This window comes from Sinohyriopsis cumingii, chromosome 1 (assembly GCF_028554795.1).
Source record: "Sinohyriopsis cumingii isolate HCF-2022 chromosome 1, ASM2855479v2, whole genome shotgun sequence".
Classification (NCBI taxonomy): Eukaryota; Metazoa; Mollusca; class Bivalvia; order Unionida; family Unionidae; genus Sinohyriopsis; species Sinohyriopsis cumingii.
The window spans coordinates 165092125-165110357 of NC_142961.1; the positions used below are offsets into that span (position 1 = coordinate 165092125).

At 35.3% G+C, this 18233-nt stretch overlaps 1 protein-coding gene across 2 annotated transcripts in view; it reads right to left on the reverse strand.

Moving 5' to 3' along the window:
- LOC149808308 (uncharacterized) overlaps positions 1-18170 on the reverse strand; it is a 56755-nt gene extending 38585 nt beyond the window's left edge. Inside the window, exons 1-2 of one of the 2 annotated variants that reach the window (XM_089975851.1) lie at positions 17999-18170; positions 12368-12492 (exon numbers count right to left, since the gene is read on the reverse strand). In XM_089975851.1, coding sequence (XP_089831977.1) covers positions 12368-12476 — 109 coding nt within the window. In that variant the 5' untranslated portion in view covers positions 12477-12492; positions 17999-18170. Of the gene's footprint in view, positions 1-12367; positions 12493-17178; positions 17435-17998 lie in introns of those variants that run through there. The other variant, XM_089975852.1, reaches the window with a different exon arrangement.
- Positions 18171-18233: the final 63 nt, after the last annotated feature.

Here is an 18233-nt window from a genome sequence, read left to right on the forward strand (position 1 = left end):
TTAATAAGAGAATATGTAAATTCTGTTATATTAATTCATTTACTGACATCTGAAGACTAGAATAAATCTTCTATTTTTCTCATTCAGAGATTATGCTGTCTTTATATTTGGATAGATATATGGTTCTTCACATATAATTAGCTAATGTAACAAGCCATAATTTCTCTGGGGATTTCATCGGTTATCAGACAATTTTCTATAAACTGCTGGTACATCATTATATTGCACCAATTCAGGTTTCAATTTAAGGACTGCTGAAGTCCAGAAACAGGAAGTAACTCTCTAAATGTAAGTGAGCTTGTCCTGGAAATTAATCATGGGCGAGCATGTTATATTATTTTATGTCAAAACTGTCTTTATTTTTACGGTAGCACATGGACATGTATAATAAGGAACATTTATGAGCAATTAAAATCTGTGAAGGTTTTCACAGCCTCTTTTCAGCAAACACTATCATGTGACAATTGACTATACAAACAGCCTTACAGCAGTTATTACATTAGAGAATACTACAAATTTAAGGTTTATACAATGGCTTTTCCAAACTAGATTTATGGTTTTCAAAAAAATTAGAAAATAAGCAGTGCATTTATAAGCTCAACTTTCATGTAAATCAGTATTAATGCAGGTACCTTCAGGTGCAAGACAGCCATGTCAGAATAATTTCAATCTAACTAGATAAACTTGGTTATATGTGAGATGTTATGCTAACTAGATAAACTTGGTTATAGTTGACATGTTGTCTAACTAGTAGCTTTGAGTAAGTTTGGACTAGATATTCTGAAGAAACAAAGGCATTAATTTTAGCTGCCAAGGAGGTGCTCTACACTTTTGCATTTTTTCCCCCTCAATGGTTAAACTAGATATTTAGAAAAGACACTGTATCTCTTCGGTATTGTTGAAAGAACATTGAATTCCTTTATTTTGGTGCATTATTTATTAGTGTAATGGCTTATACAGCTTTGCCTTACTTGCATCTATCAAATACTGGCTAGCTATGCTTGGTCATTTTCACTTCCTGTACTTCTGAGGTAAACTGTAATGAAATGAGCTGATAACTTTTGTTACATTTTATATATTTGCTAATTCTTTAAGTGCACTTTCAGAAGCTGGCATTGTTGAGTCTGGCACATTTTTTCTCCCTATTTTAATAACTGCAAAAGATAGTGTATTTTATACTAATCCAGGCTGATTTTGTTAAGCACATGGGAGCAGTTATTTTGTGGGTTAGTTGTATAATATCCAAAGAAATTTCAGCCACAGTACATGAAAGTAACATAGTGGTATGCCAAATTTGCTCCATCATACATGTTGCAAATGCAAACAACTTCACTTTACACCTTTCCCTCTCTCAGAAGTTTATAATATCTGAAGAGCACCCCCATAAATACCACATAGGTATTATTACGTACAATTTAATTCTAGTTGTGTAGCTAAAGCATTTAAGTTGCAAGCATCATTACAGTCCTTTTGAATAATTCTCATGTTTTTTCCCCACAGAACAATATTCATTAATAGAAAAAGTCTGTCTCGTTCCTGACGTCACAGCGAACAAACATTTTTTTTAGCTCTGATATTTTTGCACATTTTATTGAAGTTACTTCGCAAATGGATACAGTTCTGTTATCGAATATTACACCATGTTGTCGAGAGAGAATTGTCTAAGGTTTTTGTGACGATTGTTTCAATATCCTTTAAATATATTCAGAATTACATAGAATGACAAACTGTCATATGTAAACTAACGTTTATTTTAGCGATGTCATTCCCATAACGTCAAGTTTGAAAACTATCTCTCAATTTGCTTGATTTGTTTACTGTGTAAAACCGGCTTGGTGTATAATTTTAAAAGTTCTACTGAGAACGGCCATTACCATCACCAATTAACATAGAATAAAGGAACAGGAAAACAAGAGCAAAGAAATAATACCAAGAAAAGGAAACAATTAGCAACCTGCCAAGCCGTAAACAAAGAAATTGCACAGAACAAAGGAACTCTCGAACAAAGGAATGACAGGAACACGTAACAGAAAACAAAGGAACAAAGGAGAGACTTGGAGCAGAGGAGCAGACTGGGCGTTAGGACAAAAACAAAAGATAAGTCATCATTCAATGCTAGACGCAATTTAAGTAGAAGAATGCAAACTAGGTCCAAACAAATGGCTCTATTCAATCCAAACACGCAAACACACAAGCCACCAAACAACCCTATCAATAAATCAGTAAAAATAATGGATGTATCACAACTCCAAACAGCACCAATAAAGCATGTAAAACAAGCAAGATTAACGCAAGTCATACCAAACACAGCAAACTCCAATTCAACCAACATCACACTGGGACCCCAAATTCTGGTCACAAACACAGACCAAACAAACCACAAACCAGCAGACATAACTAACACCCCCCACCCCACCAAAACACACTACTAGAAATACAAAACTACACTCCAGGGAACAATATAAATACAATGCCAATTCTATCGCCAATCCTCTTCAAGGAAGCGGAATAACCACACACAAATTAAGATATAGACACCACTATTCCAAACCTAACAAATGAATTTGACAGTAACCTACTTACCTTAAACTCCCCACAATTAGAACACATAACCATAACCAGCACCCCAAAATTCACCAAAAATGAAATAACCAATCCTAGAAACATGCAAATAAACGAACAACAGGAAATCAAGCAAAAAGCAATAAATCAAAACATTAGGAAAGAAACTATACACTCAAGCCAAACTCCTGGACCACCTGGGATAATAACAGCAAGGGAACCACCAACCTATGGGAACAAATCCAATGAATTAGACACAACCAAACTACCCAGCAGCATCACTAATAAGGCAACCCAAAGACCATAAACAACCCAAAACTCCCAAAACACTTACCTAGGTAAAGGCAAGGGCCCGCTAAAACCCCAGAACAACCAAAACCCTCCCACAAGTAAGGTTAACTCAGAACAGGAAATAAAACAACAACAGAACCCCCAAAACAAAATTCACAATTATCATTCCATCGAACACACCATATACATAAGCAGCAGGTGCAACAGAATTACTAGTCTAAGTACCAATAGTATTATGACAGCACTGGCCAAAATTCACAATGGACAATTCAAACTGATAAGACCAAGGCAAAACTACCTGATTGTCCAATGCAGTACAATTAAACAGGTGGAAAAATTCATCCAAACTGAAACTATAGGCCCAATAAAGATCAAAGTAGAGAGACACCATAGCACTCAGAGGAAAACATGAGTCACTTCGAACTCCAAACACAGTGAAACCACAACTAATCTGGCTGAACCCACTAAAACCACTATCTTTAAAAAAGTAATAGCACTAAACGGATACTACAAGGACATAAGCAATGAACTCCTACTTCATAAACTCACAGCAAATGGAACACAGACCACCAAAGTCTATCGTCTAAAAAATCACAAGGGACAAGAAACAAACAAAGCAGTTATAGAGGCTACCGAACCAATACTCTCAATAATAAAACTAGGACAGTCAGGAGTGTACCATAAGCTGGAAAACTACATAAACAGGCCAAGATTTTGCACCAAATGCCTGCACTGGGGACACTATGCCCTCAGATGTAGATTCAAACCAAGATGTAAGTACTGCGAAGGTCCACACAAAGGAAAATGCCACACAACTAAACAAAAATGTGCTAACCGTAAAGAAAACCATTATCCTAGATCAGCAGAATGCAGATTTGCAATAAAAGATAAACAAATAGTGGACTTAATGAACCTACCATTCTGCCAAAAACATTATCTGTAAAAACAACCCCAACACACCAAAATCTACCTCTGAAACAATCAATGAGCACCAAAACTCTCCACACAGAATTAGAAGGGAAAACATTGCACCACAAAACATACCCCTGAATCAGGAAACAAAAGAACCAAAAACTACAACCCACATTGTAACAAACCAAGACCACCCTGATAACACTCCAGATACAACAAAACTGCCACCCCAAACATCCCCAAACCTAACACACACCCCAACATAGAATTAATACAGGAAGTAACGAACCTAACAACACAAACCCTAATACAAGATCTCAATAGCATAATGAGAACCCTCAAAACCATTTTCACCATACTAGCAGATTGGACCACAAGACTAACAGATAAAGACAACGTCAAAAATGGATAGTACAAAAAATAATAAAATCACCATATGGCAATGGAACTGCAGAGAAATCTTTAAAAACCTATCAGAAATGCAGAACAAACTGAATAATATGGCCATAAAACCAGACGTAATCTGCCTACAGGAAACCCTCATAACACAAGAACACAAACGCCTGCCCAAACTACAAGGCTATACCCAGGGAATCTCTAAAAACAGACCCATGGGACAGAAATGGGGTGGACTATCAATTATTTTGATAGATACACTAATCTATTATGAAATAATAGATGTACCCCCAACCTAAACATCAATAATAGCATCAAAATAATGTCAGTAATGATAAATATCGCAACCACAAACATTTAAATAATAAATGCATATGACTCAGGGGGTACCTTCTGCCCAACCAACCTAATCTCACTAAGGGCAATCACTAATAACAACAACAACAATCTAATAATCTGTGGCAACTTCAATGCACACAGTGAATTATGGGGAACTATGGGGAGGTAAAAAGAAAGATCAAAGAGGGAAAATGGTTGAAAAATGGATAACTGAGAACAATCTGGTCATCTTAAATGATGGGTCGAACACTAGATTAAACCCTGAGGATGGCACTCTCTCAGCCATAGACCTAACCATCACTACCCCAAAATTGGCTCAAACCACAAATTGGTGAGTGGATCAAGAAGATACGTTAGGAAGTGACCATTTCCCCATCACAATCAATATTCATACAAAAACTCAATACATTCCAAATGAAACCCCACCTAAATGGAGGTACCAACATGCAGACTGGGACCAATTCCAATTATTACTAGCTAGAGTAAATCCAGATAACTTAGAAAGCCCAAGTATTGACATGTATTATGATAACATAACAGACACACTTATAGAAGCAGCTAACCGATGCATCCCAAAGACAACTAATATCCAAAATAAAAACCCTGTACCATGGTGGACTAAACAGTGCACTATAGCACACAAAGAAAAAAAATGCCTTAAATAAATATAAACACACCAAAAAATCTATCTACTTCCAGCAACATAAAGATAAAGAAAAAGCACTAAAACTAACTATAAAAACTGCTAAAATTAATCTTTGGCAAACCTTTTGCCCTAAACTGAGTCTAAAATCAAACTCAAAACAAATATGGGACAAGACAAAAGCCATAAAAGGGAAAGCAACTACCTCAGCTCCAAAAATTAAAAATGCCATAACAAATAAAGATAAGGCAGACCTCCTAGCGAAGCATTTTTCGAACATGAGTAGCAACAATAATCACACCAGAAACTTTCAAGAACACAAAAAACTAATGGAGGAAACCCAACCTCAAATGTTTCAAGACCAAGGAACAAAAGAATCTAACCTAAATAGCAACATCACAGTACATAAATGGGAGATGACCCAAAAACGAAACATCCCCTGGTAAGGATCAATTAGGTTACATTATCTACAAAATATTACCTATGAATATAATAGCCATAATCAAACTATTTAATAGGATATGGGACAAAAACCAACTACCCACCAAATGGAAACAGATCATAGTAATACCAATCCCCAAGCTAGGCAAAGATCCCAACAACATAAATTCGTACCGACCCATCTCCCTTACAAACAATATTTGCAAAATAATGGAGACAATAATTGCAAATAGGTTAAAACAACACCTAGAAACCAATAACCTACTCTCTATAAATCAATGTGGCTATCGGAACAAATGGTCCACCACTGACCAACTTCTCAGATTGGAAACAGACATAAAACTCGCTTTTAACGCACATAGGAAAACCGATCGAATCCTCATAGCGGTTTTTCTAGACCTAGAAAATGCGTTCGACCTAGTATGGTCCGATGGACTATAGGCCAACTTAAACCAATTTGGAATAACTGGACGCTTGTTCAACTGGATTGGCGATTTTCTCACAGGCCGGAAAATTATCACAAGAATAGGCAACACCCATTCGGAAGAATTTTCACTTGAAAATGGAACACGCAAGGCAGTGTAATAAGTCCCCTACTAATTAACCTAATGCCAAATGGTAAACGACCTTGACCTCAATGCAGCTTCCACAAAAATAAACTTGTCACAATTTGCAGATGATAGTGGCATATGGAGGAAAGGAAATCCTGCCAATAATAACACAGTAGTTAAAGAAATCCAGCAGAGCCTAGACAATATAGGGAGATGGGTGCGCAAATGGGGTTTCAAAATATCTCATGAAAAAACTTTGGCAATCATATTCACCCCCAAATGAAATAACAACCTAGTCTATCCAAACTTCTATATACAAAATCAATTAATCAAATACGTAACAGTAGTAAAATTCCTAGGAATGTTCTTTGACAACCACCTCACATGGAAACAGCACATTGAACAACTCACCCAGAATTGTAACAAAGATATCAATTTACTCAGGAACATCACAGGGACTGACTGGGATCCAACCAGGAAACCCTCCTCACAATATATAAAACCCTAATTACATCAAAACTGGATTATGGTTGCCAAGCATATAACTCGGCTAAGCAAGCTGTACTACAAAAACTTGACACTATCCTGAGAAAAGCCTTACTATTATGCACAGGAACACTCCCCTCAACATCATTAGAAGAATTACCAACACTAGCAGGAGAACTACCCTTAAAATTACATAGGCAAGAACTGCTCCTCTGATGCTCCATTCAATTAGATACCCACCCAGACAACCATCCCAACAAAATAGCTATAAACAAGTGTAAAGTTGTCTTCAAACCCAAAATCATACCCACCACACCAAGTGGCAAAGTAATACTAATCCTTGAACTAAGAGAAAAGATACCTCTACTAAAAAAACAGGTAACAAACAATAAAGACCAGAACAAATCATCATGGTTACAAAAACCACCAATGATTAACAATGAAGCTACCAAATTAGGCAATAAAGAAGGACAAGAAAACTTACTAAAACCTGTACTGGTAAACAAAATCAATCAAAAATACCCGGACTATGTTAAAATATATACTGATGGATCAAAAACAAACAACCCACCAAGAACAGCAGTAGCAATAGTCATCCCTGAATTCAATATACAAACGGGATCCAGATTACCTGACTATTGCTCCATTTACACCACTGAATTCTGGGCTATACTTGAATCACTACAATGGATCAAAGACAACCAAATACCTAAAGCAGTCATTATAAGCGATTCCCTAAGCGTTATCAAATCGATCCAAAATCGCAATACACACTCTAGGGAACAATTCCTCGACAGAGCATGCCAATTAATCAAGGATATCACCACAGCACATCAATTAGTCGAGCTCATGTGGATACCGTCGCACACTGGAATCTCTGGCAACGAAACAGCAGACAAAGCTGCACAAACCAAACTAGGAGATCAAAACTCTATTAAGCTTAACTATAGCTCTACAGAAGCACTAAGCTTTGCATAAACATATATAGACTAAACATGGCAAGATTTTGGAACTCCTCCACAAAAGGTAAAAAGCACCTTGAAACCCAAAAAACTAGATAGGAACATACAGCTACCTAAGGGTAACCTAAGGGTACCTATTTAGAACAGAAAACCATAAACAGGATAATAACTGGAAAAACTAAACTAGCAAGCAGTTTTGGAAGGTTTATATGACCCAAACCAGCATCCACTAACTGCTTTAACTGCCACACCACCGAAGATCTACACCACGTATTCAATATATGCCCAAAATATCAACCCGCTCGGAAAATATTTATCAAAAACCAAAAAGAGATTGGATCACCATACACATACCCAGAGTTACTTATGGACTCTAATAAAAAAAAAAAAACAATCAGCATATAAAAATATAAATAAATTCAGACTCAGCAGGACTTAGGAACAAAATATAATTACTATCCCCACAAAACCAAAAGACCCAGTAACTAGCTAAATAAATTTAGAAGCCACCACATAAAAACCCATAATATATTATTCAATTTTATAAAAATTATTAATAAATAATTCACTTACGAAGCACCTATCAAAAACTAAGGAAACTGCAAAATCGGATGTCCTAGATGTCCTTAACGAACTGAGTAATCAGCTAGGACTCCGGTCCTAGATGTTCTTAACGAACTGTTTAATCAGTTAGGACTTCTGTCTCTTGCTAAATAAAGTATAAATAACATTCAATCTCAATAAACATTAATAAATAAATAACTTAAAGAGGCAATATCTAAAAACTTATAAACAACATAGGAAGCACACCCTAAACACCTCAACTAGTAATACCATAATAACCTTGAAAATCTCTCTTCGTACATGATTTCTACTAACAACCTCTATAAACAGCATAGAACACACCCCCTTTTAGAACATTTTGAGAAAGAAAAAAAAAAAAATCGCAAGAAACGCCAGTCAAATGAAACAAGAAACCAGCGATGTAAAGCAACCAGGACCGTTCCATAGCTCTCCTTCCCACTAATGACAGCCAACCATTCAATTGTAAGGGACATTTATGGACCCACAGATTGAGGCCAAACTATCAGGGTTCCTTGAACCCATAAAAGCCTGGGGGAGGTGGCACCATTCCCTTCCCCAGGAACAACTAGCAGGCTGCAGTGCAGTCAGAAAAAAGTGGCACATGCACAATTGTGTGCACGCTACTATAATTAAACTAAAAAACAAACAACAAATAGAAAAAGTCCCAAACAACCCCAGCCCCCGATGAAAAGTGAGCTATTTTAAAAATGCTCATTGCATTTTCTCAACATAACAACCCAAGAAATGTTATGCTGAAAAAAATGAATATGAAACTTTGGCGAAAGTATTTGTGAGATGTCACTAATAAATTTTACAGTCTGAAAAGGATGGAACTGATGAGTTCATGGCAATCAAAGGTCAAAATGTTTGCTTATTCTGCTAACACTAGAATATGAAAGAAAGCAAATTTGTTTTGTCATCATTTATTTCTTAATTTCATTACAAATGAATGAAAAGACACATTTTCAGTATACATTTCATTCACTTAATGCAACAGTTGAATTCACTCCTTTCTTCTAAGACTTTTAATTTCTCCCATAACTAAGGTCATTGCACACTCAATACTTTCACAAAGCATAATGTGTAAAAAGAGCAAAATAAGCATAATTTTCTTATTTTCATGCATAACATCAATGCTAATGTATCATTTTGTTGAAATTATAATACATGATATGAAAATAAGAAAATAATTACATAAATTTTCAAATTTATTTTAAAGTGGTGCTTTAACATTTTTTATTTTGCATAGGGCTTGATTTTTGAAGCAAAGGAATTTCCCCCATTTTCCTCACTGGTTATAAAAACTATTCAAGAAGAATTTGCATATCTTTAGTCCTGTTAAAAGAATTTTTAATTCCCTTTAATTTTGGTGCATGATATATGGGTGTAATATGGCTTACAGAGTATACCGTTTGGCCTTACTTCAGATGTGCACCTATAAAAAAAACTGTTAGCTCTGCTTGGTCATTTTCACTTCCTGTTCATTAGAGGTAAATTGTTAAAAAAGAAAAGCAGATAATTTTTATTTACATTTTTTATATTTGTTAATTTATTCACAAGATAGTGTACTTTAGACTAATTCAGGCTGATTTTTTGAGGACATGGGGAAAGAAAAGAGCTGAAAACTTTATTTGTACATATTTGTTAATTCTTTAATTGCACCTTTAGAAGCTGGTGTTGTATCGAGTCATGCACAATTTGTATTTTAGATTTGAAATTTCGATCATGTACAATATCCACAAGCACAATATCCAAAGAAATTTTTGCCAAAGTAAATGAAAGTAATGCAGAGGTATGCCAACATTTTCTCCACTGTGAATGTTGCAAATGCAAACACCTTCACCTCACACATGTCACTCACTTAGAAGTTCGCAATATCTGTAAAGCACCCCTTAAGTAGCCACATTATTCTGAGGAATTCATGTTTTTGACACAAACTTGGTATAATATGTCTAAAAAATTGCTTCTACCAAGATATGAAAAAACTGGTGATTATAGAGAAGAAGTTCAGAATAGGGTTTTCCACCTGGTTTTTATGGAACGCATTATTGCTAGGACAGTGAACTTGGATTGAAACATTCCCACCAAGTTTGATCAAAATTACTCATTCATTCTGCAGAAGAAGTTGATAATAGACGTTCCTTCTGGTCGATACTGAAGCCACATCATAGCAGTTCTAGTAGAACATATCCAAGAAATCATTTTCAACAAGTTAAAAAATATTGGAGCATCTTTTTTTGAGGAGAAGTTGAAAATAGATTTTTCATATGGATGCATGGATATAGCACCATAGCAATTCTGGTAAAGCATGTCCAGTAAAGCATTACTGCCATGTCTGATCAATACCGACTCAGCTGTTTTGGAGAAAAAGTTGAAAACAGGTTTTCTTTGTGTTTGTTTTGCTAGCCACAAGCTTTGCTAGGGGATCCAGCCTGTACAAAAGTTTGATACACAATGTCCTAAGATGCATTCTTAACAAGTGTGATTAAAATATGTTAAGCAGTTGTGGATATTTGGCAAATACTGATTCGGCCATTATAGGAGGCAAAAATAGGTTTTTTAATCTGCTTCCACAATAGCCACAACACTGCTAGAGTAGCCACTCAAACAAAATTTTGACAGGATGTGTCTAAGAAACATTCCTACCAGGATTTATCAAATTTGCACAGCAATCCTGGAGAAACTGAAAATAGATTTTTTACTTGGTTGCCATGGAAGCCACAATGCTGACTTTAGGGCAACTGTGAACACAATTTGGTAGAGAATGTCATAAAGAACATTCCTGTTCGATCAAAATTAGCCCAGTGCTTCTTCAGAAGCTGAAAATTAACATATGCACAAGGACAGAAGGACACAGAGACATAACATAAACTCAGTTTACCTTAATATCTGGTGAGCTGAAAGTCAAAGAACTATAGCAATTGGCCTTTGATTTTGGAACAGTAAATCTGTTACACTGGGATTAGGACACAAAGATATCAGGTAAAGGTCCTACAACAAAATGTAAACCTAAAACTGAAAACTGTAATTCAATAGTTGCTTGCAGCACCAAACCCATTTACCTAACTGCCTGTTTTATGTCTCTATCATTGTTTTAATAAGAGGCAGAATTGAAAAACATTAATTTAATATGTGTACATTATTTAATGGAGTACAAATGGTCAAACTCATCCAACTGGTGGAAGATAAATAACAAAATTGTGCTTGTTGACAGTCTTTGGTGCTCAAACAGTCAGGTTGCAAATTATTGATCTAGCTAAATGACATTACTGTTATATGTAATTAATTTAATTGTTTGTTAGCTAATTTTTTAAAATTACATTACATGCTATTGTATTGTAACACTGTATTTTGGACTTGACTGTCCGAAATTGAATTAATTGATTTTTCAAAATTGTATTCTGTGTAAACAACTATTACATAGCTAAATTATTCTCTATATGTGTGGGTTTAAAATGCTGTGACTTGAGGTCAAGTAGAGAACTATATAATCTTGTAACTGAGAGGATTTTTTTCAGTTGTGCTTTAACATCTAGCACTTTTAAGTTGTAATATATGTTGTGTCCAGTATTTTACTTTTAGGCTGGAAAATTTATTTCTTCAAATTATTGAATTCAAGTGATTATTTTCTCTGGAAATACAGATGTGCTTAGATAAAATTCTTGGATAAAGACATTCACTGCAATTAATAGTAAATTCAAACCTTGAATTATCTTTACTATGATTCAACAAAAGACTGTTAGCACTTCAACACTGTTTAAGCTACCATAGACACATCATCACCAGCCTTCAGTTTTTGGATTTATTCTGGACTTGTACTGAATTTTATTCAGCATTTTAAATTTTTACGGCTTGTGTCTGTAATTCTTGGATTATTTTGGGATTTAATTCGCAATTCCAGAAGTTCTTTTTTCTCATTTTCACTTTGTATTTTACGGAATTACATTATTTGTTAAATTTTACAAAGCTTGTTGCCTTTCACTCTTTACTGTTACTTATTTTAAGAGCACAAACTTGTAACACTACAAACAGACATAACTTGATATGCACCATGTTTGAAATTGAGTTTGAAAATCTAGGAAGCTGATTGTGTTCTGTTAATGTAAGCTTCTAACCTATGAAATAGTACCATCTTCAGAAAAAATCCTCATCTACAACCACCATTAAAGGTTTCAGTGAAAAATATACTTTAACTTTACCACTTGCTGCATCTCTTCCATATTTAAGAAGGTCTTCCTCAACTTTGTAAAGATCCCTCAGTGGCTGTAGAATATCACTGGTACACCTGTCTGGCTCTGATGATGTCATCTTGTAACTTCATAAACTATTTCGGAATATTGAAAAACATGCATTAATATGACAAATAAAAAAAAAATCCGGTAATTAGAGCTATGATATCTGTATTTTTCATAAATTAATAACTAGTTGAAACTGACTCATTCTTTTTGACTTGAATTAGTCCTTTTCAAAATTTTCAGTAACATTAGTTAACAAATAAATAATATCAAGCCAATTTATTTTGAAAGAATTAAGATTTCTTGATTCCCTCAGTCTATTCTAGAATTATCCAATCTGAAATAGTCAAGCAGAATGGTGAAAAGCAAATCAACATAAATTATACTGGCAGCAGCCATGTGGTATTTATATCAATCAATATTGATTCACCTAATGATGATCATTTTAAAGTATGGTTTGTTTTCAAGGTTGAGTTGTTAGTGATGGGTGGCTAAATCTGCCTCTTTGGTGCTAATCAGCCTCAGTATCAAAACAGCATCCATGGTTATCTCTCAAAAGTTGTGAAAGAGGAATTAAATGAGACTGAGTGAATTTCGTCAAGTTAAATAAAATAATGAGAAATAGGCATTGCAGCTTTAGCTTGAAAATTAAAAAAATATCCTCCTACCTGACAAACAAACAATTACAAGACTTACCATGGAAACTATGATGGCTTGTCATCTCTGGATACCTCTATTTGGATATGGTCTCTGATTAGGACTTAAAGCAATTAAGTCATGCTACTCTGATGGCTTGTAAGAACAATATCAATATCACCCCAATACCAACCCCAAGCCACCTTTCCCAACCCTACTGTTATGTATATTCACTTTAAATTTGTTTGTTATTTTTTTCATTCAATATATGCCATGGGTTACGTAAAATTGTATTTTATAGCTAATCTTATCCACATGGCCAGAATGACTGATTTTGGTTTTGTAAACATATTTAAGTTCAGAATGTTGGAAATTCTTCACGAAATGCCAGGTCTACCTGATGTTTACCACATTCTATATTATGATTTTAGTAACAGACCTTGTCTAATTATAGATTGAATTGTTCTGGAAATGACATTTTGTCCTACATCCTGGCTCTTCTTTTGTGTCTTAGTTTTTTTTAAATTACTCACACTTGCTAAAAGATCTTGAGGCAGAATCATTTGTTGTATTCAGTGTTTGATTTGGGTTCAATTATTCAATTCAAATTACTCTTGTCTGCAAATACAGTGTGCTCTATAATATTCTTGGAAAGAGCCACTAACTGGGAATTATAGTGAATTCAAACAAGAGACATTAATTGTGAATTATAGTGAATTCATACAAGATACATCAACTGGGAATTATAATGAATTCAAACAAGAGTCATTAACTGGGAATTATAGTGAATTCAAATAAGGAAACCTTGGATTATATTACTGTGATTCAATGAAAGACTACTAGAACATCATTACAATTCAGGTCACTGGTACAATTTAGTAAATTAGAGAATACAGGCTACTACAGGCACATCAACACTTATGGAATTGGAAATTATTTGGAATACCACTAAAGTTTATTCAGAACTTTATTCATTAGGACTTGTGTTAAAAATTCTAGGATTATTTGGGATTTAATTCACAATAACGTTATTTATTTTTATATCTTCATTCTATATTCTAGAGAAATAAATTATTTGTTGAATTTTACAAAACTTGCAAGTTTTTGCTCTTTTTTCTTATTTTAAGATCATAGTCATAATACTACCCTGGAGAGTTACAAAGAGACCAGAACTCAATATTCATTGCTTACATTATGTATCTTCCTGCTATGTCTTGATGGGTAAATTCTTAATCAATAAATTCTTTATATCATTCTCATTATATTGTGATTCAGAATATAATGCATGTACAAACTTTTCTACCATTCTTGCTGTAAATAGTGAAGATGTTACAGTAGAAGTTTTTCAGTCTACTGATGCCTCATAAGGCTGGAACTTATCCTACTTTCCATGGGATAGTGTTTGAGATTACATGACTCCCCCCTTCATCTGATGCCAGTCAATTACAGATTAATCCCAAGAAGATGCTGGTACCCATTTCCAGCTTTGATGAGTAAATAAATTTCTAAGCACCAGTGTTTCCCTTTACCCTCATTTATGCTTGAGGCCCCTAATTTTTAATTTGGGCCCCAGTTTTGATACCATAGTTTGTTTTGTACTTAGTCTGAGCCCTAGTTTTGACACCAAGGAGAGTTTTGACTCTCAGTTTTGCACCCTTAGGGGATACACTGACGCACAATCACATGAACTTCTGTTTCTGGACTTAAAGGCACAGATATAGGCTACTCTGCCTCTACTTTTGCTGGTTATGAATTGCAATCATCGAAATGCATAAATTAAGCAGACACTGTTTGTTTATAAAGCATATACATGTATCCCCATGGTACCCTGTTTGGTCCCAACACCTGCTGTCTGTGCTCCTGGTGGATTGGTGTGTGTGATTTGGATTTTTTATGTAGCTTTAACAATTTTTCAGTCATATCGCTACGATGTCTGCAGTGTGACAGTTTATAGTGATGTCTTGCACTGGGGCATTAAGCTGTAGACACGTAGCATGATGTCCCACCCAGCCACATTATCCTGACACCAGGCTGACCAGTCCTAACACTAACCTCTTAATGCTGTAAGTCTCTGGTATGACTCGAACAGGGATCAAACCCATGACCTCCCGCATCCGAGACAGATGCTCTAACCACTAGTGCGGTCCTAGTGGATTGGTAGAAATCCAGAAGACAATGTCATCCTGTGGATAGATATTCTAAAACTATTGTGTATATCTACAAACCACTGACAATTAAACCTCCAAGAACTAACTACACATTTTATACTCATTTATATAGAGAGGTATGTGGTGGCTAAGTGATTATGACATTTGGACTCCTGACCAGGTTTGATTCCAGTCATCCGATCAGCCCAGATTGGCAAGGAACTTAACTCTACCTGCCTCATCACAATATAACCTTCAAGTCCTGCTGTGTTGTAAAACACCATCTTAGTCCATCCACAAAGCGAAAGTGACTGATTCCGCTCCAAGTACTGCCATCAAAGTCATGGATTAAAATTCTAAAACTGTACATAGATGTTGCCATTTTATAAGAGTACATAAAAAAGAACATGATGCAATAGCTGGGCGGCAAGTTCAAAGGCTCTGACTGGCAGCCGGGTGGGAAAATGTACTGATATTTACAGTGATTGAATTCAGAGGCAGAAAGACCCAGTGATGTATATGTGGTCATTTACAATAGTACATCAAATAAACAACTTTAGCTTTCGTTATTGTATGCATTTCTGAATGTAGCAGAATAAGCAGTGCACATGACCTCAGAATCAAGACATGCTGAGACTTAGACAAAATGCCATTCGTAAGTAGGTGACAAGTTGCCTAAAAATGTAAACTTCACCTTCTTCTGTTAGGAAAGTGAAAACGACTTCGCCCTGTGATTATTTAAGAGGTACATTGACTGACCATAGCATTTTTAAATGCCCCTTGCCTTAGCCCGGTTAGTTCTAGTGTTGAAGCAAAATGTATTCATCAAGGCATCAGTAGCTAGGCCTAGTTTTTATATCAATTACGTTGACAAACAAACTCTTGTCCATTCACAAGCATTATGTTTCGATAGCTGACTGACCTTTAACCCTTTTCTGAGTAAGGTAGCAACTATCAATTTCCTGCATGCAATCCTTTGATGATAAAATAAACAAACTTGTGTTTTAAGATCAGAATCAGTGATCTGGATATATATTAACCACCTCTTATACACTATTTCGTCATAAAATAAGTTTGAAACTGTAAGTGAACCAGTAGGCCTAACGGGAAATAATGGCTGACTTTGCTTAGTCTGGGATGTACCAGTTTATTAGATTGTTTGTTTTTTTAAATCATGGGGCAAATATATTCAGAAAAAAATATACACATCATTGAAACCAAAGCCTAGGTATTATTTTATTAAAGATTTTAACTTTAAAATGCAAATTATGTAGGTCAGAAATGTATAGGACAATGCTATGTTGTGGAATTCGCGAGATGCACTTTAAGGTCTAAGCTGTTTCTGACTTGAGAGGTATTTGTGAAAATACGGGGAAAAAACAGCAAATCAGATACTATTTATTTGCCTAAAATTACTACAAGTATGTATACAAATAAATAAACCATAAATTTGCAATCCTGTCAATGGACTGTTGTAATGAAGCTATATTATAGTGAGTGATTACATTACGAAAACCTCTCCATCTAAAAATAGATGCACTTACGTCTGTCTTGATTCTGTAGGAAAGAAGGGACTGCAACTTTTAATGGTGGGACTTCTATTTTTACCAAAATGGGAGTCCTGGACTCCTAGTTTTAAAATCCTAGTGACCTTTGTACATAACACAATAATATTAAAACACATTACAAATGCCAAATAAATTCCTTTGTATAAAGGCCTCAAGGTAGATTGGTTCTTAGCTAACTGTGTTTCCGTCTTTAAATAAAGTCATTATTATTATATTATTATTATTATTATTATTATTATTGATCAGTATATCTCTGGATTAATCACTCAGTCAGTGAACACAACTTTTTCTGACTTGTCAATATGTGTGTGTGATTTGGATTTTTAACGTAGCTTTAACAATATTTCAGTCATATCGCTATGAAGCATGATGTCTCCCTCAGTCACATTATCCTGACACCAGGCCAACCAGTCCTAACACTAACCTCTTAATGCTGAGCACCAAGCGAGGCAGCTGTAAATACCATTTTTATAAGTCTTTGGTATGACTCAGCCGAGGATCGAATCCATGACCTCCCGCATCTTTGTCGGATGCTCTAACCCCTAGGCCACTGGAGCGGTCTGATCAATATGTGTATGACATCCCTATATCCTTTTTTTTAATCATCAGTAATCCAATCAGTGCTTGGGGACAGTACACCAGACAAGTTCCATGTGTGTGAAGACTGTTTTGACAATAATCTGTAAAAAAATACTTTTTATAAAGTTTGTAATTTATTCATTGCATTTTCAACATCTGGTAATGTCGAGTCAAGCATAAGTATTTATCTTTTTTCTTCTGTTTCTTTAGTCCTTCGTTTGGAATTATCAGAATTTAAAATCATGAAATTGGAACCTAGTGAAAACACAGACAATGCATACTTCCTATTGAGCTCATTTTAGTATATACAATCTAATTAACCAAGTCACAGTGGGTTCTGAATCAGTCCTTTCTGTAAGCATAGCTCAAGTTAGCACCAAAACAAAAATTTCATGTAATTGTTGTAAGTTTAAGGTCTAACCTCACGTCAACAAACACATTGTCTTCAACCACAGGGATTCGTTACAAAGAAAATCTGGAGTATCCGTCCATGAATCAAGGGATGGGGGTTCTAACCTGTAACAATACTGTACAGGTTAGAACCCCATCCCTTGATTCATGGACGCATACTCCAGATTTTCTCTGTAACGAACCCTGTGGCTTCAACAGCGATCTGCCCCGCCCACCGTTTGGACGTAATATATATGGGTGCCTTTCATTTTTACCTTTACATATCTTCTAGAGTTTAAGCGCAGTCTCATTTAAAATATGATCCTCCTCCTTGTTCAAAAATTGACACCAACGGCTTGTCGATTTTGTTTATCTTGTGAGAATTTGAGCAGACGCAAAACAGACGCAAACATCCAAAGTTCGCAGCCATTAAGTCTGAATGAGAGAGATACATTTTATCCTTCTTCGTTACAAAAATAAAGCGCTTACGAGGATTTAGTCTTAGTGATT